This window comes from Talpa europaea (assembly GCF_964194135.1).
Source record: "Talpa europaea genome assembly, chromosome: 11".
Lineage (NCBI taxonomy): Eukaryota > Metazoa > Chordata > Mammalia > Eulipotyphla > Talpidae > Talpa > Talpa europaea.
The window spans coordinates 36,244,673-36,268,289 of record NC_140078.1 but is presented as its reverse complement, the minus strand read 5'-3'; the positions used below and the strand labels follow the sequence as shown (position 1 = coordinate 36,268,289).

Sequence of the window (23,617 nt, the reverse complement as noted above, 5' to 3'; positions counted from 1 at the left end):
CTACGTCTTAACCCCTTGCACCACCAGGGAGGCCCTATATTAAAAATATTTTAATGTAAAAAATTTTGCATTTCCTGTAGTCTTTCCTCATGGGTGGTGGGGTTAGTAACCTTACTGATCTTGATCAGTGGCTAGGTACACCAGCCTCAGCCATGCAGCTACCCATAGTATGCCCTTCTGTTATTCTGAATATTCCCTCTTACAGCTACCACTGACCACTGCTTATACAGATGCATAGTTTTGAGTGATGAGTGATTGGGTAATCTAGGAATAGGAATCCCCAGAGGGGCAGGAAATGTGGGTATTTATAATTTAGCTACTAAAAGTGTCTGTCTTTGAGAAATGAGGCCTCACCGAACTGAAGCATCCTTAGTGTGGGGAGGGAGAGGGTCAAATCTTCTCTCTTTATTTGTTAGAACAGATGAAATTAATTCAAATGAAAAATAAGAACAGTTTTAAAGGGGGGAAAACCGTTTTTACTAATATGAACAACTATTTAGTCTGTCTGCCTGTGAGTATACATGTATGTACAAGGGCAAGGAAAGAGCAGCTGAAGTTTGGTACATTTAGAAGGATGGCAGTACTGGCTTTGGGGGTATTAGAACATGTATTTTATTTGTTATATATATGTGTATATATTTTTTAAGGCTTATTTTTGATATTATAAGTAGTCTAAATTCATTGTAGAAAACATGGTATATTATTAAGATTCCTAGGTTAAAAATTATTTGTGGGGCCTCCTTGGTGGTGCAGGGATTAAAGTTAGCGCTGTCAAGCTATTGGCAGCCATTGCAGCATGAGTTCGATCCCTGGCCAGGGAGCTGACCCACTTGGCGAGGCAGACCTTTCCTGTCTTGCCCACTGGTCCTCTCGGTAGTGTATTTCAGTAGATCTGTCTGTTCTGCTCCCCACTCTGTCTCTGGTGAGTTCTCTCACCCCCTGCACCTTTGGCCTGCACCCCAGTTCTTGTATGTATAAATAAAAAATAAATCTTGGCCTCCCCTGGTGGCACAGTGGTTGAGTGCTGGGCTGCGAAGCTGCCCGCAGCCTCTGCAGCACCGGTTAGATCCCCGGCCTCCGTGGAGGGTCCCACATGGCTCACAGACCTCTCCTGCCGTGCCCACTGCACCCCTCAGCAATGTATTTCCTCAATTCTGCCTGTTCTGTTCCCTGCTCTGGCTCTGGTGAATTCTCTCACCCTCCCGTGCTTCTGACTGTACCCAGTGCTTGTATAAATAAATAAATAAATCTTTAAAAAAAAAAATCTTAAAAAAGAAGTCAAGGTTTTTTGTTTTTTTTTTAAATTTATTTGTGGAGAGTTTTTCTGCCTCATACAGGTACCTGCAGGTAATAAAAATGGGTAAAAAAGTTGGACTGATAGCAAGTAGCATATCAAATCCAATACTATATAATTTTAATATTGATTATTAAAATTTGAAGAATGAGAAATGAACTTATTAATTCTTTGGAAATGGTAGTATCTGATACCTCAAAGATGAAACTAGACTGTCTGTTTTCTATTAAACAAAAAATACCTTAAAGTGATTTTGTTTCTTTGGATTCATCTAAAGGGAAATGGATATAAAATCAAGATTCATTGGAGTTCATCAGTGTAATGTTAGATGTTAAAACCCTAAGATTGATGAAAAATGTCTAATATATATGCTTTCCCCCCCTAAAAAATATACATGCTTTTATATTTATTCTAGTTATAAGATTAAATTAGGTGTTTTATTTGTGTGAATTTTTACCACTGTATAGTCTATATACTGTACTATACTCTATGTTAACTTCTCAAATTTTATAAAAAGATAAAAAACTAGCTTAGTTTTGTCTAGATTTATATCATATTAGTATGTAAACAGTAGCAAACACTTTTTGATCAGATGATGGAGTCGTAAATAAGCTTACCAAAATAGCCATTTTTAAATCATTTTAAATTCCTTAATCTTAATGATTCATCAAACGACCAAATATATGTCTTTCTAATTGGAAACTGAAAGATTGTAGGGGTTACATAGTATTCAGATTTGCTAACCCGGTCATGTGTTCTTTCTTCTGCCAGATATCCCTCATTTCAGACCAAAGCCAGTGTACATTACTACAACTCGAGACAATGAAAACATTTACAGTACAAAAATTCCTTACATGGCAGCTCGTGTTGTTTTTATTAAGTGGATTGTAACTTTCTTTTTGGAAAAAAAGTATCTAACTGCAGCACAGAACACTAAAAATGGAGTTGATGTATTGCCTAAAATCATACAGGTATGTCATTCATCATCTTTTTCATCTCTTAATTCTTATGTAATAATACACCCTGACATATACCAAGTTATTGATTATTAGTGTTGTTTCTCAGAGGTTGTTGATTCTGGAGACTCAGTTTTATTAGAATCTTTTGTAGTGCTCAGGTTTGGAGGAAGCTGAGTTAAAAGCATTTGCTTTGCTCTTATGGCATTGTCATGAATAGGTAATATTGAAGAGGTAAAGAAGGCATTTTGAGACAATAACTCTTATAGTAATTCCTGGCTCCCTCTCCTTTGTCTTCTTTTGTTCAAGTACCAGTGACCTTTGAACATAAGACCAGGGGCCTGTCTTGCCTTCACCAACCTTCAGGACCTGCAAAGTCCTGAGGAGTCATGCAGGTGGTCCATGGAAGGGACCTGTGGGAATTGCCAAGTGCCCTCTGGACACAGCAAGGAGTGTCTGGATCATCAACTCAGGATTTGGGAGTTGTTGTTGAACCATGACAGACTCCCTGGAAGAGAAGACTACTTCTCTCCAAGGTCTTTGGTCAAGACTTTTTCTTATAGGTCTTATGGTGCCTTTTCTCTATTGCTGGGCTTGGTCAGACTCAAACAGGGCTTTCCTGATAGACTGCATTGCTGGACTTTGTTCAGTTAGAGCACCATAACTGTGGAAGTCAGACAGTAACTAGTTTACTGGAGGACTGTGATTTTGTGTGCTTTCTTTTTTTTTTTTTTAATATTTATTTATTTATACAAGCACTGGATACAGTCAGAAACGCGGGAGGGTGAGAGAATTCACCAGAGCCAGAGCGGGGGGCAGAGCAGGCAGAAGGACTGACGTACACTGCTGAGGGGAGCAGTGGGCGGCAGGAGAGGTCTGCGCGCCATGTGGGACCCTCCTCCAGTGGCTGGGGAGCAGCCGGGGATCTAACCGGTGCTGCAGAGGCTGCGGGCAGCTTCGCAACCCAGCGCTCAACCGCTGTGCCACCGGGGAGGCCCTTGTGTGCTTTCTTTTGTTGTCCCCAAAACTGGAATAGAAAGTATGGTCTACCTGAGGGTAATTACTACCTTGTTGGAGGACCACCAAACTAAGGTCCAGAGCACATAGTCCTTTTGTGAGAATAGACTGAAGAACTAGAGGAGATATTTGTTTCCTTGAAGCAAGTATGACTGCCAAGAATAATGAAAGATTTGCTGAAAGAAAAATACTTAAATTTCTTAATGTAAAAGTTTAATAGGTAACTAAAAATGATAGTAGTCACTGCTGAGAACAAAATTGGCTTTCTGAGGAAATAGCCTATAACAATGAGTCAAAATGGAAAGAGATAAAAATTAGCAATTAGTAGATAAGTGCTGAAGATAGGTCTAGATCTATCTTGCAAGTAGTATGAGGAAAGTGGAGAAAAGAATGAAAGTAATAATTGCGCTGATAATAAGAAAAGTTTACCTGAGTTGGAAAAGGTCATGCTTTAGAGTGAAAGCGCCATTGAATCCCAGAAGAACTAGTGAAACAGACAGAAACATGAACAAGACATGTGACTTTAGGGGATTAGGGAAAAATGCAGATTCCCATACAGAAACCACAGACTACCTCAGAGGAATGAATATCTTATTTGCATATTTGGAAGCTGGAAGGACCTTCAGTCTCTTTCTTAGCACCTTACTTTGATAAAAATTTATGAGTAAATGTCAGGTTGATTTAAGGTCTAAACATAGAAAACAAAATTGTAAAGAACAAGAAAAAAATTAGGGGAATGTTTAACTCTGGGAAATGGTAAACCACCTTAAGTAGAGCCCCAAGCAGTAGAAGAAATGTAGTTTGACTTTATTTAAAAAAAAAGGAACAGATTTAGATGTCAAAAGAAAATGTAAAGCCAACCAAGAAAAAGAATCTAAAAAACATTTGTAACATCATGGTTGTTGGAAGAGTTCATATCGCTACAATATAGAGTGGTTACAACCTAATTGAAAATAAACAAAAGAAAGAGCAATTCACAGAAGAGTAATAAAAATGACTCTGATATCACCAGCAGTCAGGGAAAAAAGTTCTGAACCATGATGAAATAGATTCACCCATCTGATAGATAAAAGCTAAAAATAAATCATCATGTAGACCAATATTTGTATGAAATTATATATGAAAAACACTGATAAGCTTTACATTGTATCTGCTATAGTTCAGTCAACTCAAAACCTCTCATATAAAGGATGTAGCTTATCTGGTTTCAAAATTTTAGAAAATCATTACTTGTTTTTATAAAATATAAGTTGCTTATTCTTGGAAAAAAAATTGGTTGATGAGAAATAGAAAGAATAGCAAATTAACCACTACTTTGAGCTTCTGATTTTTTTCCTTAGTTGACTATTCATACTTATGAGTCTCCTACCTTTATTATCTAACTTTCTTACTGTCGTTAGGTTTGACCTCCTAAATTAATTAGGATGATTCTATCATCCTCATGGGGGAAAAAAAAAGGACATCAAAATTCAAACTGTCTTAAACATAAATAATTTAATATAACAAAAAAGAAGCTCAGAGTGAGGCTGGCTGAGAATATGGTTCACTTATGCCCTCTCTGATTCTTTGCAGTTTTCTCTACTGTATTCAGCCCTTTTCCCTCTGACATGTTTGTCTTTAGCATCCCTCATTTTTGTAACATGATTTCCAGTGGCTGGGGCATGGCTTTTTCCTGTTCACATATAGAGACAAACTTTTATCTGGAACAACTTTGGTTACCTGCCCACTCCTGTAACAGTAACAGTGAACCAGTTGGTTTAACACTGGGTGTTTAAAAGGCCGAGGAGGGTCACAGTTGACTTTCACAAACTGAAAGACACCCTTTCTGTATGAGATCCATTTCATGTGAGTCAGGTGAACTGCATGGGAAGAGACACACAGATAATGGAGTTCTATTAGGGAGGAGGAATAAATACTAGACAATCAACCATCTGTGTCCCTTGCTACCATGTCCTGCCAATTACCAAGACTAGAAATGGGCGCTGCATGATAGAGACTGTTAATACATCTCACAGTAAGTTATTAGTTTCTGTTTGCCACAAATGGAGTGACTTGAAACAGTGCAGATTTATTATCTTACACTTCTGGAACTCAGAAGTCCAAAATCAGCCTCAGTCTACTAAAATTAAGGTATTAGCAGAACTGTGTTCCTTCTGGAGAAGAATCCCTTTCTTGCCTAGTGCAGCTTTTAGAGGCTGCCTGCATTCCTTGGTTTGTCATGCCTCATCACATCACCTTTTCTCTCTCTTTCCACCTTTCCATCACCTTGCCTGTGCCTTCTACCTCCTTATCGATCCTAGTGGTTATATAAGGTCTCAGCTAGTCCAGGATAATCTCCTCATCTCAGTATTCTTAATTTAACCACATTTGACAAATCTCTTTTGCTGTGGAAGATAACATATTCATAAATTTTGGGAATTAGGACACCATTGGGTCATTGTTCAGTGACCAGATGTCTCCTGTATTCCCTCCTGTACCTCCTGCGTTTCACACATCATCTCATATGTATCTACCTTGTTTCACTCTTCATTTACATTGTATAAGTGAAAAAGGAGCAGTTTATACAACTGAATATTAGATTTTTAAAATGGAATTGCAAGCATAAAAGCATGTATAATTGCATTTGTTGCTTGAAAGTTTTTGTTTGGAATTTAAAATTTGACATAGTTTTGCCCATGTAAATTATTATTGTCTAAGACAGGCGATCCAAAATCTCTTTTCAAAGGATATGCAGCTCTTGTAAAAGTGCTTTAAGACAAAATCTTCAGTGCTGCTTCCAAGTAGAGTTGACACCTCTGCTGTTACTATGTCAAATGTCACATATGAGCCTGTTTTGTGTTTTTTTCCTCAAAATGAATTTATTTCCTCTTAATCTAGAGATAATATCTTTGATAATATTTTACAAGGGAAGGAAGGATTAGTGTATTTTCTAGACTTAGTTTACTTACCTCTTGGAGAAGCTGATTTAACACATTTATGTATTGTCATTCATGAGAGAATGAAAATATATCTCCTCATATATCCCATATGATGTCACAACAACAGTAAACACTTTCAAATCTGAACATTCTTGGTGAATGATTTCACCTATAAAATATTTTAGTCAAGTTATTCATAAGCAATTTTTATATGAGATAGAAGCACTTCAACATGCATTAGAGAAAGCAGAGGGTGATATTAAAATTTCTGCAAAGACAGTTTTTTAACCAGTTCTATATGCACATTAATTAAATATTAAAAGTCAAAGAAATTCTAAAAAAGAAAGTCTGATTAAGTTGGTCACATTTCGGGCCTCCCCGGTGGCACAGCGGTTGAGCACTGGGTTGTGAAGCTGCCTGCAGCCTCTGCAGTGCCAGTTTGATCCCGGCCACCGGGTGAGGGCCCACATGGCGCGCAGACCTCTCCTGCCACCCGCTGCTCCCCTGAGCAGTGTACTTCGTCGGTCTGCCTATTCTGCTTTCCTCTCTGGCTCTGGTGAATTCTCTCACCCTCTTGTGCTTCTGCTGTACCCAGTGCTTGTATAAAAAAATAAATAAATCTTTTTAAAAAGGTTAAAAAAAAAAAAGTTGGTCACATTTCTCTGTATAACCTTTAGTTACATTATTGAAGTACCACTTTTACCAATTCTGAACCAGCTCTTCAATAGTGACTCATGAACTCTGGATTTCCTGAAATCGTTGCAAGTCATGGGATGAACAGTTAGAAAAAGTGAATCACAGAAAATGACAACCCTACAAGAGCTCATATATTATACAGACACATTTGTTGACCACTACTCTAATATTCTCTTCTTTCTTAAACTTTTCCAAAGCAAAGGTAAGCTGTACCCAGCCATGTAAGTAAGGGAAATTGAGAGACTTTAGGCATCACCAATAGAAGGCAGCTGCATCCTCTTGTTTCACACCTGCTTTGAGCTTGGGTGTCCTCATTTAGCCTGACCCTGAGAGTATGATGAGCTGTGGGTTGAGAGGAAAGCAGGGTAGAAGGGAGGGTTAAGGGAAAGGATTAAGTGGCAGCCTGTATCATGCAATTTCCTGAACCTTGGCATCACAGGCCTGGTCTAAGCAGATATGTCTGTTTCACTGATTAAGGCTTCGTCATATGCCAAAGAAGTAAAAGTCATCTTTGTGTTTACCACCGGAATCAACTAATACTAAATAATAGTTGAGAATTCCAGCTTGATTGTAGTGGGTGGAAAATGGACTGCTCTCTGTGGTTGATTATTCAAGCTCTTAGTATTAGTAATATTAGTTTTCATGAAGGAGACAAGTGATGAGTATATTTGGATTATCAGTTTGTTTTACATATCATTACTTATTATAATTCTAAATGTCTGTCAAAATATAGATGTTTTTGGAAATCAGCCTGTATGGAGGGAGTATAGATTAGAGGAAGCTAAGAAAAGCATTTATTAAGAGAACTAGTTTTCTTTTTATCCATGATGGAAATCCATCTTTGCTACCATTCTCTTCTATTTGGATAAGAGTTCATTTTCTTAAAATGATTTGGATCCCTTAAACACAATTGTTTATGAGCATTTTTCGGTTATCTATGGTATGCTGCATATAACCTCAATATTTAATGCCTTTAAATAGCAACCTTTTCATCAGATTACATATTTTACTCTTTGGGTGAGGCATTTGGGCAGTATATGGTTGGGTAATTCTTGTGCTTCATGTGGATTTAACCAAGACCAATATGTAGTGGTATTCACCCATTGGCTGTTGGGTCTGATGTGTCCAAAACCACTACGTTCACACTTCCCTCCCACTTGGTGGGGCACTTGGACTACACTCAGTTTAGCCTCCCTTTCCAGGTAGTCTCTCTACCAGGGTGGTTGGACTTCTTCCTTAGTTGTTTAGAGCTCCACAAGTGAATATCCCCTGAGATGAGAACAGGGTGTAACGGTCAACCACTTGTCCTAGACCTGAAGCTGGCACAGTTCCCTTCCACTGTTCTATTCATTAACACAGTCATGTAGTTCATGTGGATCAAATGGGGAGTACATAGACGTCACCTCTTTTTTGGAAGGAGTATCCAAGAATGTGGTAGTCATTTTTAATTTGCTGCATATGTACATTTTTTTCGACCTATAGGCAAAATCAAAGTTATTGGTAAAAGTGTCATGGATGTTAAACTGTAAGAGACATTAGACCTAATTTAACATCTATGGTTTATAGAAATTACATATATATATGTGTGTGTGTGTGTGTATATATATGTATGTGTATAAATATATATATATATATTGCTTATATAGATTACATATAGTACTTAGAATATATACACCCAACAAAATCCATATGAGTTATTTGTCTTAGAGGTAGAAATGTCTTATGATACTTATTTTGGGCCTTTTCTGTTTGTACCGTTCTCATCTCATCCTTAGATCATTCCTACTGAAGATTCAAATAAAAACATAAATTTCAGTAAAAAATTTTTTCTGTGGAAGATAGTTGATCCATCAAAATGATGAAATAATTTCTATAGGGTAGCTTCTCTCAGAGTTTGACAGTGCCTTTGATGAGCCACACAGACTTAATAGCTAAGGCATAAAGAGAAAAAATACTATAAATATAATCTTCCATTTAATTTTCCCTAGAGATTTCTATTTGGATATCAGCTTTGCTTTTAAACTGTCCTTGGTAATTACTGAAATTACTGTCTCGTATTGCTCCTATATTGTCATTTCTTGCAAAAAAATGTTCACAGTAGGTAGAATTTAGAGGTATTTGTTTACATATTTTTGACACTTAAAAGAATAATAGTGGAATTTATGAAGATGAAGCAAAATTACACATATATTTTGTTTAGAGGAAACATTTAATTCCATGGGGAAATAAGAGCAGCAATCACTGTTAAACTTACGAGTCGTTGCATGAATTATTTTATATCTTTGTGCTTCTAAAGACTTGTAAATATTTATAGTTTTATAAATATTTTAGTGAAGTCGAATCTGAGATTCTGAATATAAAATTCAGATCAAGGTTCTTTTCATAAAATGCTCTTTAAAGATCTTGGCACTTTTCCACAAAGGTATTACTTAGTCTTATGAATTGAATGATGCTTCCCAACATTGTGGCTGTAAAAAAGCCAATGAATTTTCAAATCTCTGTAACCATAGAGTAATTGCTGAAGTGTAGAGATCAAATGTGATAATGTAAATATATTACACCTTAATTTATTCTATGATATTACAAATATAAATTAAACCTTTTAGGTTGATAAAGTTTTGTAGCCTGCTTCCCTATAATAATTGAGTAGTTTTTATAAATTGACTTGTTTTTATTAAGGTAATATTGGTTCACAACACTATATATGATTTTGGGATGTAAGTTTACACCAATTCAGATGTATGTTGCCACACCCACCACCAAAACACCCATAATCTCTGACTATAGACCATAGCTAGAGTAGTTTTTCCTAGTAAGATAACTCAGTTGGAGGGAATGGGGTTACTTGGTAAATTAGAAAATTATAAGCATAGGTTTTGAAGCCCCTTGTACATTGAACAGTGCTGCCCTCCAGCTTTCTGTCAAGTGATCATAACCAGTGTTCTTTAAAATCAGGACACTCTTTAGTTTTGCAAGGTGTTCTTGAATGTTGAAGAGGATCACTGAGAGGTGGTTATATCTTTCTTCCAGACGGTTGGTAGTGGTTCAGTGCAAGAGAGGGCACCAGAGCTGGATGATAGTGGACCTGTGGAGCAGGACAAAAACCATTCTAACAGCAGCACCTTGTCCGACCGAAGACTCAGCAACTCCAGCCTTTGTAGCATTGAAGAAGAGCACCGAAGTGTGTATGAAATGGTACAGCGGATTCTCTTGTCAACACGAGGTTATGTCAATTTTGTGAATGAAGTTTTTCGCCAGGTTAGTGTGTGTGTGTGTGTGTGTGTGTGTGTGTGTTAGAAGTTCATGAAATTGAAAGGATTTTTGTCTCCTTGGGGGCCATCAACTGCTTGTCCATTGCCAACAATTACTCTGGCATTGGAGTCCCAATAAAACCTCTTGTCCAGACCTTGCTTCCGAATTCCACATTTGCCTTTTAAAATGCCTACTTGTTATATCATCTGACATTCCTGAGGTATCTTAATGATAACAACACCACAGCTTAGCTCATTTACCCCTTAACATCAGCTTCTTCTGACTTGACTGCCTTTTTTCCTTTTCATTTATTTTTTAAACTTTTTTTATTTTCTTACATCATTCTTTTTTGTACAATATTTAATTTCCCCCCTCAGGTATAGTCCTTATAACTGACTTGCTTTGTTAAAGGGACTGTTTTCTTATGTGCATCTTAATTTTAACCACCTGGAATCCCTTCCTGCTCCCCCTTTGACCAGTCATTGGGCGAGTCTGCAGAATTGCAGTTATCTTTTCAATTTTATAACTATGGTTAGTAGCTCACCCCTTGGAACTCCACACTCCACTGTGGAGCCCCATACTTCCTAAGTCATTCTTTCTAATCCAAAAATGTAGACATCATGCTACCAAAACTGTCTTTTTTCATAATAGTCCATGATAAAATTTGTCCCTAATACCGCCATTAATGTTACCATAGTCATATTCCTATTATGCATATGGAAGGCACTTGGAAACAATTTTATTTGAATTTAAGTACAGTAACGTGCCAAACAGTAATGTGGTTCTGTCTCAGCTGCTAGCTATGCGTTTGTAGTGAGAAGGCAGCCATAGAGAGTACGTAACAAACAAACATGGTTGCTCTCCTATAACACTATATTTAAAAAAATCAATTGGCAGTTTGGATTTGGACTGTAAATTATAGTTTATGGGCCCTGACCTACATATAGTAGTGTTTCAATCTCTTAGACACATATGCTTAATATCAGACTAGGTACCTTACAGAACTTTTAAATTTTGCATAGAGATACTTACTAAATTGATGTGGTTTTACCTTAACTGTGCAATTGTAAATGTATTATACACATTGTTCTACCTGCCTCCATTATTGGTGTGCCACCCTAATAGTAGCGTGCTTTAAATTCTAAATTCAATCTCATACCCTAATTCCAATCTAAATTCAGTTTTGCAGTAGGGTCATTGAGGTAACTGGACTGTTTATGACTGTAGTTAAATGAGACATCTTTATATGAAGCTCAAAATTATTTACATTTAGTGGGCAGAAGAGCTAAAAAGAAACTTCTCTGAAGGAGGAAATGCAAATGGCCAACAGGCATATGAAAAAATGTTCAACATCACTTGTAATCAGGGAAATGCAAATCAAAACTACCATGAGATACCATCTTACACCAGTGAGAATGGCACATATTAAAAACACTAGCAACAACAAATGTTGGCGAGGGTGTGGAGAAAAAGGAACTCATCTGCACTGTTGGTGGGAGTGCAAACTGGTCCAACCACTATGGAGAGCTGTGTGGAGATTTCTTGTCCTACTAAACAGGAGATTTCTTGTCCTACTAAACAGGAGCTGTGTGGAAATTTCTTGTCCCATATGATCCAGCAATTCCACTCCTAGGTATTTACCCAAAGGACAGAGAAACATCAATTCCAAAGAGCACCTGCACCCCTTTGTTTATAGCAGCACTATTTACAATAGCTAAGCTTTGGAAACAACCCAAATGCCCAAAAATAGATGACTGGATCAAGAAGATGTGGTACATATATACCATGGAATATGACTCAGCATTCAAAAAAGATAAACACATGAAATTTGCAGCAACATGGATGGCGCTGGAAGGGATCATGCTCAGCAAAATAAGCCAGAAAGAAAAAGAAAAATACCGGATGGTCTCACTCATAGCAGGAATCTAGAAAACTTAAATAAGAGACCAGGAAAATGAATAACTATAAGAAAGTGAAAATCAAAATCAACAAAAAACTATGAACCAGAGACACTCTATGGGGGGTAGGGGGTGGGAGGGGAGGGGTTGGGGTCAAAATAAGGGGGTTGCAATTGTATGGGGAATATAAAAATAAAAAATAAAAAATAAATTATTTACATTTAGTAATTCTTAAGTTAATTTGAAATCTGTATATGAAATTTAAAATGTAAGTACTGGGTATTGTTAAAATGATGAAATAGAAACATTCGGGAAAAGGACATGGGGTTTAGTGTTGTTTTCTATTGGCCTCTCTTGATCAAGGATACATTTTTCTTTTATGGAAGACAAAATGTGATAACTTACATTAACAATTTCTTTTTCAGAGGTGGGGAGGGACCAAAAAAAAATCTTTTTTAATTTTAAAATTATTCAGAGACTTTTTAAACCTAAAGATTATTAAAGTTTAAAATATATATTCAGTACTTGCACATTTTCAGTGGGGAAATAGGATGCATGTGTGCACCAGAGAACAGTACAAAACAGCAGATAGCAGATGTCCAGGTGGGAGAAGAGGGAATAAATGCTGATGACGGTTCACTCACCATGGATGGTGTAGTGAGTTTAAGGTAGTAGAAATAGTAACTGAAGGAAGACAAGATTTGGCAAAACTGAGGACAGCCTCAATCAACTGCTACCTTCAGTGGGTAAGATAGGTGGTGGTAGAGGGCTGTGGGTATTGCAGTTCTGGTCCCTGGCTCCTTCCACTGGAAAATTTCTTCTAACTTGTGTTTTTCAGACTACCTGTTGTGATTTATTAGTCAAAACTAGTTTTTTTTAAAAAAAAAATGAAATGAAATAGAATAAAACAAAGCATTTCACAGTGCAGTGAATATGGCAAGCACTATTTACAATAGCTAAGCTTTGGAAACAACCCAAATGCCCAAAAATAGATGACTGGATCAAGAAGATGTGGTACATATATACCATGGAATATGACTCAGCATTCAAAAAAGATAAACACATGAAATTTGCAGCAACATGGATGGCGCTGGAAGGGATCATGCTCAGCAAAATAAGCCAGAAAGAAAAAGAAAAATACCGGATGGTCTCACAATATTTCTTTGGTTAACTTCCGATTTATTTATGTACATTCTATATATACCAATGTATATATTCAGAAAAATGTCTTAGCTTATGATGTGAAAAGTTTGATGCACTGCTCTAAAGGAGCATTAGGTTTTCCTTTAAAGAACAACTTTGTTGTTGTTTTTTTAAATAAGATAACATTCATTAGTTTAATAGAGACTGTAACTAGAGGAGAAAGCAAAAGCAAGTCACTCAAGCACTACCATCTTAGTAACTGCTATTAAGGTCAGGGGAGCACCATTCTAGGTAGTCTTTATGTCCATATAGCTACTGGCCTTGCGAACTGGAAGGTTAGTGAGAGATCAGCAGAAAGGAGATGGTAGGACATGATGTAAACAGACAGAATGCAGGTTGGCAGACAGACAGGGACATTTTCACTGAGTTGATAGACAATAAATTGATAGGCAGGCATAGAGTAGTCAGGTGGGTAAAGATAGATGACTGGATCATGAAGATGTGGTACATATACACAATGGAATATTACTCAGCAATCAAAAAAGATAAACTCATGCAATTTGCGGCAACTTGGATGGAGCTGGAAGGGATCATGCTCAGTGAAATAAGCCAGAAAGAAAAAGAAAAATACTGGATGGTCTCAGTCATAGCAGGAATTTAGAAAACCTAAATAAGGGATCAGAAAAAAGACTATAATAAAAATCAAAATCAACAAGCAACTATAAACCAGAGACACACTCAGGGGGGACAGTGGGGGGAGAAGGGAGTAGGATCAAAACAAGGGTGGTGGTAATTGTATGGGGACTATAACCAAGATGAAAATGCATACATTGTGCAAAAATGAAAAATGATGTAAAAAATATGTAAAATAAAAAAGATAGGCAAGCTAGAGGAGTTGTAAATAAACAGGGAGGAATAGCTATATGGGTGGATAGTTTTACACAGAATTAGGATTTGGTAGGCAGGTATATAGATGGACAAGCGGACAGACAAAAACAGGAAAAGGCAAAACCAGATAGAGGTTTACTCAGCTTGAGGGAATGTTGAACATTTTTTCATATACCTGTTGGACATTTGCATTCCCTCTTTGGAGAAGTGTTTTTTTAGCTCTTCTGCCCATTTTTTGACCTAAATTTTAATTCTTTAGTACATTTTTAATAAATAGTTCTGAATTTCATTTTACTTGAATTTAGCAGATGACAAGAAAATAAAGTGAACTGAAGGAATTGTTAAAATTCAAATAAACATTCATTTGCCACAAGAAATATTAATTGCTAAAATATTTGTCTATAATAAGATTATAATTTACATTAAGGTGGACCTCCCAGATGCTGAAAGGAGTTAAGTCTCAGCACTATCAAGCTATTCCCAGCCAGTGCAGCATGAGTTTGATTCCTAGCCAGGGAGCTAACCCACATGGCACAGCAGACCTCTCCTGTCTCTCCCGCTCCCCTCAGCAGTGTATTTCAGTAGATCTGCCTGTTCTGTTCCCTACTCTGTCTCTGGTGAATCTTCTCACTCCCTCCCCCTGTACCGCTGGCCTACATCTAGTTCTTGTATACATAAATAAATAAAATAAATCTTTAAAAAAAATTACATTAAGGTACCGAAGTTACTTTTTAATTACATGTTGTAATTTAGATAGTATTTGTTGATTTCTTGTGAAATACAAAGAGATTAGCAGCCTTGTATTTTCTTCAGCCTCCTCTCCTCATCTGATTTCATTATGTTATAAATCTATATTTTGCAGTCATTTTGGAATCCTAGTGTTCACAGTTTAGTCTTGGTTCTATCTTTAGATAGATTAGTTTCTCCTCCTGTTCAGAGTCCTAAAATACTTGCTTTGATTGACTTCTTGGCTTACCTCTTTTTGTTATTGAGAGGTGTTTTCAAGGTGTCTTTTATAGATGTTGTATTTTATTCCTATTCAGATCTGCTTAGTCATCTGTTACAGTTTCTTTTTTCCTACACTTTCAAACTTGTCTTTTATTTCTTTAAATAAGAAATAAAAGTCATTCTAAAGTCTCTGTTGTATATCTGAAGCCCTTGTAGCTTTTCCTGCTTCTTCTGATTTGTATGTTTAGAAAAGTTTTAACTTAAAAATAAAACAAGCCAGAATTAGCAGGCAACTATAAATCAGACATTCTGCAAGGGAGAAGGAGGCAGAGGGATCAAAACAGGGGCAGGAAGAGCACAAGGGACTATGGTGATGGTTCATGGGTGAATTGGTGGTGGGAATTTTACAGGGATTATATCTCAGAGGAAAGAGCATACAAGCATACATTGTACAAAAATGAACAGTGATGTAAAATAAAATGTGTGTGTGTGTGTGTGTGTATATTTATAAATTCCTAGGTGGAAGAATGACCTAAAATTATAATGCCAAACTAAATTGCTGCTCATATGTGAAGGGAAAATGAGAACATCCCTATCTTAAATTGTTTCATATCATCTCTAATGTTTTGACAGTTTAGGTGTATTCATCATGGCATTCCCATCACTAATGTACCTGTAGTCCTCCACCTTTGTGCTGGGTCCCTTTCCCATAGCCTCCCATTCTCACCCCTCATCTGTTAAAAGTTACAGATCTATGATTTTCTTTCAGGGTTTGGTTTTAAAATTTGTCTCTTTCTGATCCTTTGATTGGTTTTTCTATATTATGAATATATATTTTTTATATATACACATTACACCTACATTGTATATGTTTATATGTATATATCTTTTGGACCAACTGTGTTTTGCCCAGTTTTATCCTTTTTGTTCACATATATTTTATTTATTTAGATTTATCCAAGTAATTGCACTTTTTGTTGCAGTTTATTCCTTTCTGTATTTCTAGAACCTGGAATTATTTTTGCTTCTCCCTAAAGAATACTTTAGTATTTTTCTTAGACCAGATCTCTTGGTAACAATTGTCTCACTTTTTCTTATCTGAAAGTAACTATTTTGCTTTCATTTTGAAGTGTATTCTTTCTGGGTGTTGAATTCTACATTGGCAGCTGTTTTCTTTCTGTACTTTGTTCCATTCTTTTTGGCTTCCAGTGTTTTGTTTTTTTGTTTTTTTTTTTTGAGAAGTATGTTAGGTCATGTGGTTGCTCCTTTGGAGGAAATATCTCTTTCCCTCTGACATCTTTTTTTAAAATATATATAATTTCTTTATATATTTTACATCTTTTAAGATTTTTTATTATATCTGATTTTTGGCAGTCTTACTATATATGCTTTGTACTTGTTCTGCTTGGGTTTCTTTCCGATTCTTTAAATCTGTGGATTGGTATCTTGTCAGTTTTGGCAAAATTCTTAGTCTTTCTTCAAATAAGGTTTCTCCTCTTTGTTTTTTAACTTTTGTTGATTTTTATTGTGGATTTATTCATATTGACTTCTCATATTTCTGAGTTAATGTGCAGCATGTCACATTAACCAGGCAGTTTGTAGAAATAATTCTGGCTTTACTATGATTTTATTTTCTTCCAGGAGAATTTATATTTATTTTCTGAGGGAAGGATTACATAGTTTCTCTTATAGTGGATTTAGGTTACATAGTTACCTATATTTGTCAAAATTCATCAAATGGTTCTCTTAAGATTTGTGTATTTCATTTTACAAATTTTACCTAATGCCAAATAAAATTTGAATACTAATCAGTGTTATGAAAACTGAAATGTTCAGAGGGTTGTACCAGTAAGTCTGTTATCTTAAAATATATTTCTGATTTATTGGGAAAATTTCCAAGTTGTGCAATTAGTGTTGTTTATATGGCCAATTAAAGTATCTGTATAGGTATGCCTTTTGGTTATTTTTCTGGTAAAGTTATTCAGAACCCAGAAGTTATTTTTAAATTACATTATGTTTTCTGGCCCAATTATGACAACATTTTTCCTCAGATAAATTTGATGTGCACAAAAATATGTGGCCCTATATAGTGTCCACAAACTCTTTCAAAGGAAAGCCTGAAATGAGTGATGGTCATTGGAAATGTGTGTTAAGTGGCTGTCTGGTGATTTAAGCTTGTATAGAATTAAAGGGAGTTTTCTTTTTTTCATTTTAGGCCTTCCTGTTGCCTTCCTGTGACATAGCTGTAACAAGAAAAGTGGTTCAAGTATACAGAAAGTGGATCCTCCAGGACAAACCTGTGTTCATGGAGGAACCGGATAAAAAAGATGTTGCCCAAGAAGATGCTGAGAAATTAGGTTTTTTGGAGACTGATAGCAAGGAGGTAATATTATATTACTCGTTGGAATTGGCAGTCATACATATGTTAGGGAAGCATGTCTGCTAAGTCAAGGGCCTAGTCAGTGGGTACCAGCAGGCAGGTCTGCTTCTGTGGTCTCGGCAGGGTCAGCTGTCATCTTCTAGACACGGAATGAGGGACATGTGTGCATTGCAGCTTTGATCCGTTCTTTGCTATCACATGGGGGTTGTTTAATAAATCATATTTTACACTTCTCTGAATGAGACTGAAAAATATTACTTCCTTATTGTTGACATGTTTAAATAAATAGCATTTGAGAAACTAAATTTAGAAGTTTGGGCAGACTTTTCTCACTGAGTGACATGTATCAAAGATGTGGGGTTGTTACATATTTGAAAAGACTAACCTAGCAGCAAATAAAATATTGTCTCCACTTAAGCCTCACTACAGTGCTGGGCGGTGTCCTTGGAGAGTGAGTGCTATTATGATGGACCTGTTAGCCTGTGTTAGGCAAAGTTGGAGGCCAGATAAATCAAAAACAACAGAGTGCTCCTCTTTCTGAAACATAAAAGAAACTTGTCATATGTATTACTATCTTGAAATTTAATCTGTTAAATTACTTCTAAAAGCAGTTATTTGTCTTAGCAATTACCAGCAAACTTTTAAAATATTTGTGAGAAAAAGCTTGTCAGTTTTAAATACCTGTATTCATTCCATAAATGTGGTTTTTTCACTATTGGTGAAATCATTTCAGTAACTGGTCTTGAGGTCAAATTGCCCATGCAATTTATCACATATTTGGAAAGTCTAAGTTACATCCTCAGCCCTTGGATGAACATTACTTATAGTACATACTAAGTGCTGATAAACGCTGTTTTAAGTGCTAGAGATAGAATGGTAAACAAAATGGAAAATGATTTGCTCTCCTAGAGCTTACATTCTTATGAATTCTGGTCATTGTAAGGAATTAAATATATGCAGTTGTTTCTTCCCACTTGTTAACTGATTGTTATTTTCTGAAGACTTCTTCTGAAAGTTTCGGTCATAAACGCTCTTCTAGTTGGGGACGAACATACTCTTTCACCAGTGCAGTGAGCAGAGGCTGTGTGACCGAAGAGGAAAATAAGAATGTGAAAGCTGGGGCACAGGCAATGCTGCAGGTACATGGCTGGCTGGAGACATGAAGGCTCCAACTGGAGTCATTTTGAACATTTTGTTTACTGGGGATAACATCATGTAAAATAGGCTGATCTTTTACTATCTGCCAGTAAATAGCTGTTAAATTTTCATTCTAATTGGTTTTTTTTTGTTTGTTTTTGTTTTTTTTTTTACTGATTTCCCTGCTGCAGTTGGTAAATTTTTTTTTTCTACTCAAAGAAAAGGATTTTCTGGTCAAAGAGAATTATTATGCAGTGAAAGTGAAATGACTGAGATTTAAACCTTTTTTTTTTTTAATTAAAAATATCTTACGAACACATATGGGTAGCTGGTTTCCTGGATTCTAATTTGCAAGCCTTGCTTGGTGATTATTATATGTATCTTGGATTTGTTTAAAATTTGCCTGTGTTTATAAAGAATGATGATTAACATACTAATATTTAGATGTTTATTTAAACAACTATATTAAGTAGAACCAATAGCATATAGGAAGATTGGAAAGAACAACTTTGACTCATTAATTTAATCACTTCAGACCTCAGGATTTGTCTCAGAAATGGGGATAGAGAAATTATCTACAGTTTGTTAGTCAGAAAGTTATTTCTTTTTTTCTTACTGCAAGGCCAGTACATACTTCATAATTGCTGTCATCACATATTACTACTATAGTACTTATTTAATAACTTCTAGAAAATGGGACTTTTAAATCTTACATAAGATAGTCTTAAAGGCTGTCAACATTTTACTTTTGAGTATGTTAGTTTAATTTCTCCTATCTGTTTTAAAATGTTGTAATGGATTTCATACACAAATGAGCCAGAGAAACTCTGTTCCCATACTCTTTTTGTTTGTACATTTGAACAGAAAAGAGACTTTATTTCTAGATAGATGGAGCAGATTTAGAATACTCAAATTGGAGAGAATCACTTGTGTCATCTATGTAAATGGTAATACATTGTTATTTTATGATTGTACCCCTAAGCAGTAACTTACCATACCCTGGTAGTGCTTCCCACAATTTTATTCTGTGATACCCCTGATAATAAAGGACAATGAACTTGTATTCTGAAGGTCTCAGGCAGAGCTTAGTCAGCTTATTATCAGATTTTCTTTTAAATTTTAGTTTTTATCTTAAGAATTCACTTTAGATTTGCATTCCACTATATATTTATCATATTAAAAATATTTGCTTCTGGAAGATGTACAGTGTCAACAGTGAGGCTTTGACTATTTCTTGGCACACCACTGCACCACACCCTTACTGAGTGTGTGGCTGCATGTCCTGTCAGCAAATTGTCTGTGCCGGGAGAGTCAACATTAGTCAGCTAGTTTTTTCCAGCCACTCTGTGACCACAGCTCCCTGTGGTCATCCCTGTAGTCTTTGCCTCCTTGGCCATCATCTCAAAGTTTTTCATCCAGAGACAGTGATCCTGTTATCTTTTTTACCATTCTTCCTTTTTTTGAGCTGTAAAGAAAAGGTCTTCAAAAACTCTTCTGACGCATAAAATTTATTAAATTGCAATATTAATAGGTAATAGTATTTTTTTTCTAAAAAGGTTCTTTTAGATATATTTAAAGTGATTCTAAGTGGTGAACTAAAAGAAATCTTGTATATAATGTATTAATACTACATTAATTAAAATGTCAGTTAAGGTAATTCTTTGGTAGAATGAAATTTTTATCATCTTTAAGCAAATTTTTTCAAATTTATATGTTTAATTATATTTTCTAATGTAAAATTTGTTGATTTTAAGGTATTTTTGACAAATGCTGCAAACGTCTTTTTGCTGGAACCTTGTGCTGAAGTCCCTATGCTCTTGAAAGAACAAGTTGATGCTTGTAAAGCTGTTTTGATTATTTTTAGGCGCATGATAATGGAGCTTACAATGAATAAAAAGACATGGTGAGTTTATTTCAAATTAATAATATAAATCAAATGTTTTTCAACATAATAATTAAAATGCTAAAGCCTCCATTTATTAAATGGCTTTACAAAATTAACAATAAGATGATAACCGTCTTTTGTAACAGTTTCTGTGATTTATGTAGAAGGTAAGTTTTCAGTACTTTGCTTATTTTCATTGTTGGTTTTAAAAAATGTTCTTGAATTATGAGTAATATTACTTAATAGTAGGGTTTTCCCATTTTTAACTGTCATAATTAAAATGCAGTAACTGGTGTTTTATATTATCATTCTTTATAGGCCTAGATGAGTTTAATTATTCCAAAGTACTGTTAACTGATTTTTATTGCTTCAAACTTCAAGCTTAAAATCTGTTTTGGAAAAAGTTACTTTAAATGATAAATTGTTAGGGACTAAATAAATAGTGCAGTCAAAAATATAATGGCATCATTAAGATAGGCTTATATATTTTCCTTTTTATCCTTAGTTTTGTGTTTCTGGTATCCCTAAAGAGAAGCAGTATCCTTCTCCCATAATGAATCCCTGCATTCTAGGAGGTGCATTCAGAGGTTCTCAGCAACAGACCAAAGTGCCGTAAAGGCACTGTGTACTCCTTGGGAGTCTGTGTCTACTTTCTGCCTTTGAAATTCCTCTTGAGTCCTTTGCATGTTCTTCCCACCCATCTTCGATTCTCACTCACCTAGCTGGTCAGTGATTTTTACCTTGGCTCTTAGTCCACTGAAATTCCTCCAGACCAGTGCTGGTGGTGCCCTCCCTACAAGTAGTCCTCAGGGTCACCATTGCACATGTGTGTTCTGGTTGCCTTTTCTGGACACCTTCCAGGCAGTACTTCAGTGTACCTTAGGAATCTGTCAGTAATTGCTAGAAATCATAGAAATGAGGTAGGACTGACTTGACAAGGGCCTCTGGGTCATTTAGCTCAGCCCTTTTCTTTCAAAGATGAGAGAAATGTGGGCCCAGAAGAATCCTGTTGTGCAGAAAAGTTCACTGATACAGAAATCAAGTATCAAATGATTATTTTAAGATATAAATTCCAAGGTCACATTTCCCAGACTTTTAAACTTTGCATTATTTGCCAAGAAGCATTTGTTACAGATGAAAACATTATCTCAATGAGCACTATGCTTTAATAAAGAGTAATACTGCATCAGTAATAGTGAAAATAACGAGAAATGCTCATATACTTTCAACTGAAATGTCTGCTTCTCCATACCAGACTTGCAGCAATAATATTTATGATGTTCTTTTTTGAAAACTGTGAATTCTATACACCATTGTATCAATAATATTGTATTTTTAGTAATCTTTTTGGATGAAAATTCTAGGAAATAAAATTCTCTGTTTTTCAGTAATTCAGAGAATTCCATGTAAAAACATGAAAAGGATTATAGAAGTGGAGCTGATTATAGTCAGTGGAGCTGTTTCTCTAGTAGATTTCATGTATTTTTGTCTCAGACAATTCCTGAATTCCCTCTATTCCTCTCTTACTTGTCTTCCTTTCATCTACTGAGTAACCCCAGAAACTTTTGCTATAAGGATAGAGAGTGAACTAGACAGACAAGATTCCTGTCCTTCCGCGGCTTTCTTCCTCACAGTCCATCTTAAAATTCCAAAAGATCTCCGTGGCAGCAGTGTAGAGAAGACACAGTGTGGTGGAACACAAAGTCTGCGGTTATAAACCATGGTGACTTAGACCAGGTCCGTAACCAGGGAAGTTCTAAGAGTGAGTAATTAGTATGTGAATGAGAAACAATACCATCTATCCGAGAAGGTGAAGACAAAGGAATTAATAAAGAAGGCAGGAAAATCCTAGGTTAGCAGATAGGCTGATTCATGTGCTCCAATAGAAGTTTGTTTTACTCCCAAAAGTTAACATTTCACAAAAATGGAAAGGAATAAGCTGATGTCAAACTGTAAAGATTTTTCCAAATTAGAGACCTTTTTTTACCCCATTTTCTTCCAGAAGATTCTGCATGGGATTTCATGGCTTTCCAAGCTTTTTTATATGTTTAGAAATTGAATTGATCCTTTGGCTCTGTTAGTGATTGCTTCAGTCACGTTTGCATTTTTTTGAGAGCAGTTTCCATGACCAAGGTTTTTGCAAAAATTATTATATCTCTTGTTGATTTTGATTTTTACTTTATTATAATTAGGTTTTTTTCCTGGTCCCTTATTTAGGTTTTCTAAATTCCTGCTATGAGTGAGACCATCCAGTATTTTTCTTTTTCTTTCTGGCTTATTTCACTGAGCATGATCCCTTCCAGCTCCATCCATGTTGCTGTAAAACATGGAGGTTGGGAATTGTATGGGGACTATAGCCAAGATGAAAATGCATACATTGTGCAAAAATGAAAAATGATGTAAAAAATGTGTAAAAAATATTATCTCTTACTCCATCACATGTACTTGAGCTGGGATTGGGGGGGAGGCGCACTGGTGGTGGTATGTTACCACTCTTGTGAAAGGGGTCATTTTTTGTTGTCTTAAAAACATCATGTAATGTGAGCAGGCAGTGGTGACACTGGGTACTGTCCTTCCCTCCACTGTGACAGGGTCTTAGAGACTTATGGTAAATAGGACTTTCCCCAAATCTGTGCCTTTTCTTCCTTCATTCTGCTCTTCATTTGCACTCTCTGCTCCATGCATAGGTGCTCAGGTTTCCCATGATTTGGTTATTCTTCTCACTTGCTTCCAAAATTCATAGACAGTGTATAGGAACACATAAACAAGTAAGACAGAGTACACTGAGAGTGGATACCAACAGATAACCTCAGAATGAAAATCAAGTGAGTTCAGCTAATGATTGGGTGGGAAATCCCCAGAGGTCATTAAATACCTTGAGAAGTTTAATGAGATTCAGTGTCATATAAGAAAAAAAACCCTATTCTGACATGCAGAGATATGAGCAAAGCATAAAGTAACTATGATTTAGCAATCTCATCATCTGCCTGGACTAGGTTATTTTGTTTAATTTTTGTTTTTATCATCAAAGAACAGGAAAGCTTAGGAGAAAGTTATAAAGATGAGTGAATAATTTGTCTGTAAGGCCTCAAAGGAGAAGTTAAAAGGAACTGTGGTGATTTCTCTTGGAAACCAAATAGATATATATATAAATAATGTGTTCTTTGCATGGAATCCAGCAAAAGATTTAAGAATATAACTCAGT

General features: G+C 35.9%; 1 protein-coding gene across 1 annotated transcript in view; it reads left to right on the top strand.

The window, feature by feature from the left end:
• RALGAPA2 (Ral GTPase activating protein catalytic subunit alpha 2) overlaps positions 1 to 23,617 on the top strand; it is a gene marked incomplete at its 3' end in the record, with an annotated part of 286,220 nt that overhangs the window by 74,950 nt on the left and 187,653 nt on the right. Inside the window, exons 9-13 of the mRNA XM_084248454.1 lie at positions 2,066 to 2,265; positions 9,912 to 10,139; positions 17,226 to 17,393; positions 18,392 to 18,529; positions 20,282 to 20,430. Coding sequence (XP_084104580.1) covers positions 2,066 to 2,265; positions 9,912 to 10,139; positions 17,226 to 17,393; positions 18,392 to 18,529; positions 20,282 to 20,430 — 883 coding nt within the window. The remainder of the gene's footprint in view (positions 1 to 2,065; positions 2,266 to 9,911; positions 10,140 to 17,225; positions 17,394 to 18,391; positions 18,530 to 20,281; positions 20,431 to 23,617) is intronic.